The following is a 990-nucleotide window of genomic DNA, read 5'->3' on the forward strand; positions in this document are numbered from 1 at the left end:
TGGGTAAAAAAAATAAATAAATCAGATTTGCGTCACTTCAGGGTGCAGTGTGAACATAGCCTTTAGTTTAGATGAACTGATTGGTCTGAAGGAAACATCTAAGCATTTCTATAACACATAAGGTAAAAAGTCAGACTCAAACAATAGATATTTGTTTATTGGTTCCCAACATCTTACAGAAGGTAGAGCATAGAACGCTCAACAACAAAAAAACACCAGTCCAAATAAATCAGACATTGTAGCCAATAAGGCTGCCTTTGCCGATGCACTCTCCGATGTAGAACCACATCAGGACTTCAGTGGCCACCAGCCCGTTCCTCAGAGCATCCTGAAACAAAAACATTCAATGAGCAACACAGCCATCATGGTTTTAGGAAGGGTTTGACTTGGCATTAAGCATTAAACAAAAAACAAAAACTCACCCTTTCTTGGGAACATTGTCACTTGTTAACCTTTTTTACATGTACAGCTTTTTCATTTTTGGAGAATACATGTAACTGTCTCAATATTGAGATGGTTTTCATTTTCGGTTCACACAACTTTAATTTAGCCGCTTTCCAACTGAAAACCCGGGTTCTTCAAAACTGGGTTAACCTGCTAACAATCGGCTTTAGACTCTTTTCCCATTGGACCAAAAAGCCGAGTCTGACACCCTGCTGGAAAGCTGTGTGGCCGCTGTCCCCCACTGCTGGGTGTCTGATGACAGTGTTCGGTCAGATCAGCATACCCTTTCAATACATGTTTATCCCTTTAGTTTTGTATGAAAAATACACTTTAAACTACCTCAAGGGGCGTGTATTCCTTTATTCATTTACAAAAGAAAATAATGAATTACTTTTTGGTGATTTTTGATTTGTATGGTGATCTGACCCTAATTTGTTTTGTTTTTTTGTACATGACTAAAGGGATACACGCCTGTCGAGGTTGTTTAAAGTATCTTTTATGCAAAACTAAAGGGATAAAGGGGACTAGCATACACACATGGAAATC

At 38.6% G+C, this 990-nt stretch overlaps 1 protein-coding gene across 1 annotated transcript in view; it reads right to left on the minus strand.

The window, feature by feature from the left end:
* Positions 1 to 136: 136 nt before the first annotated feature.
* Positions 137 to 990, minus strand: part of LOC107098727 (ATP synthase subunit g, mitochondrial-like) — a 7,955-nt gene continuing 7,101 nt past the window's right edge. Inside the window, exon 3 of the mRNA XM_015396546.1 lies at positions 137 to 328. Coding sequence (XP_015252032.1) covers positions 230 to 328 — 99 coding nt within the window. The 3' untranslated portion in view covers positions 137 to 229. The remainder of the gene's footprint in view (positions 329 to 990) is intronic.

This window comes from Cyprinodon variegatus, unplaced genomic scaffold (genome assembly GCF_000732505.1).
Source record: "Cyprinodon variegatus isolate N-32 unplaced genomic scaffold, C_variegatus-1.0 Scaffold805, whole genome shotgun sequence".
Classification (NCBI taxonomy): Eukaryota; Metazoa; Chordata; class Actinopteri; order Cyprinodontiformes; family Cyprinodontidae; genus Cyprinodon; species Cyprinodon variegatus.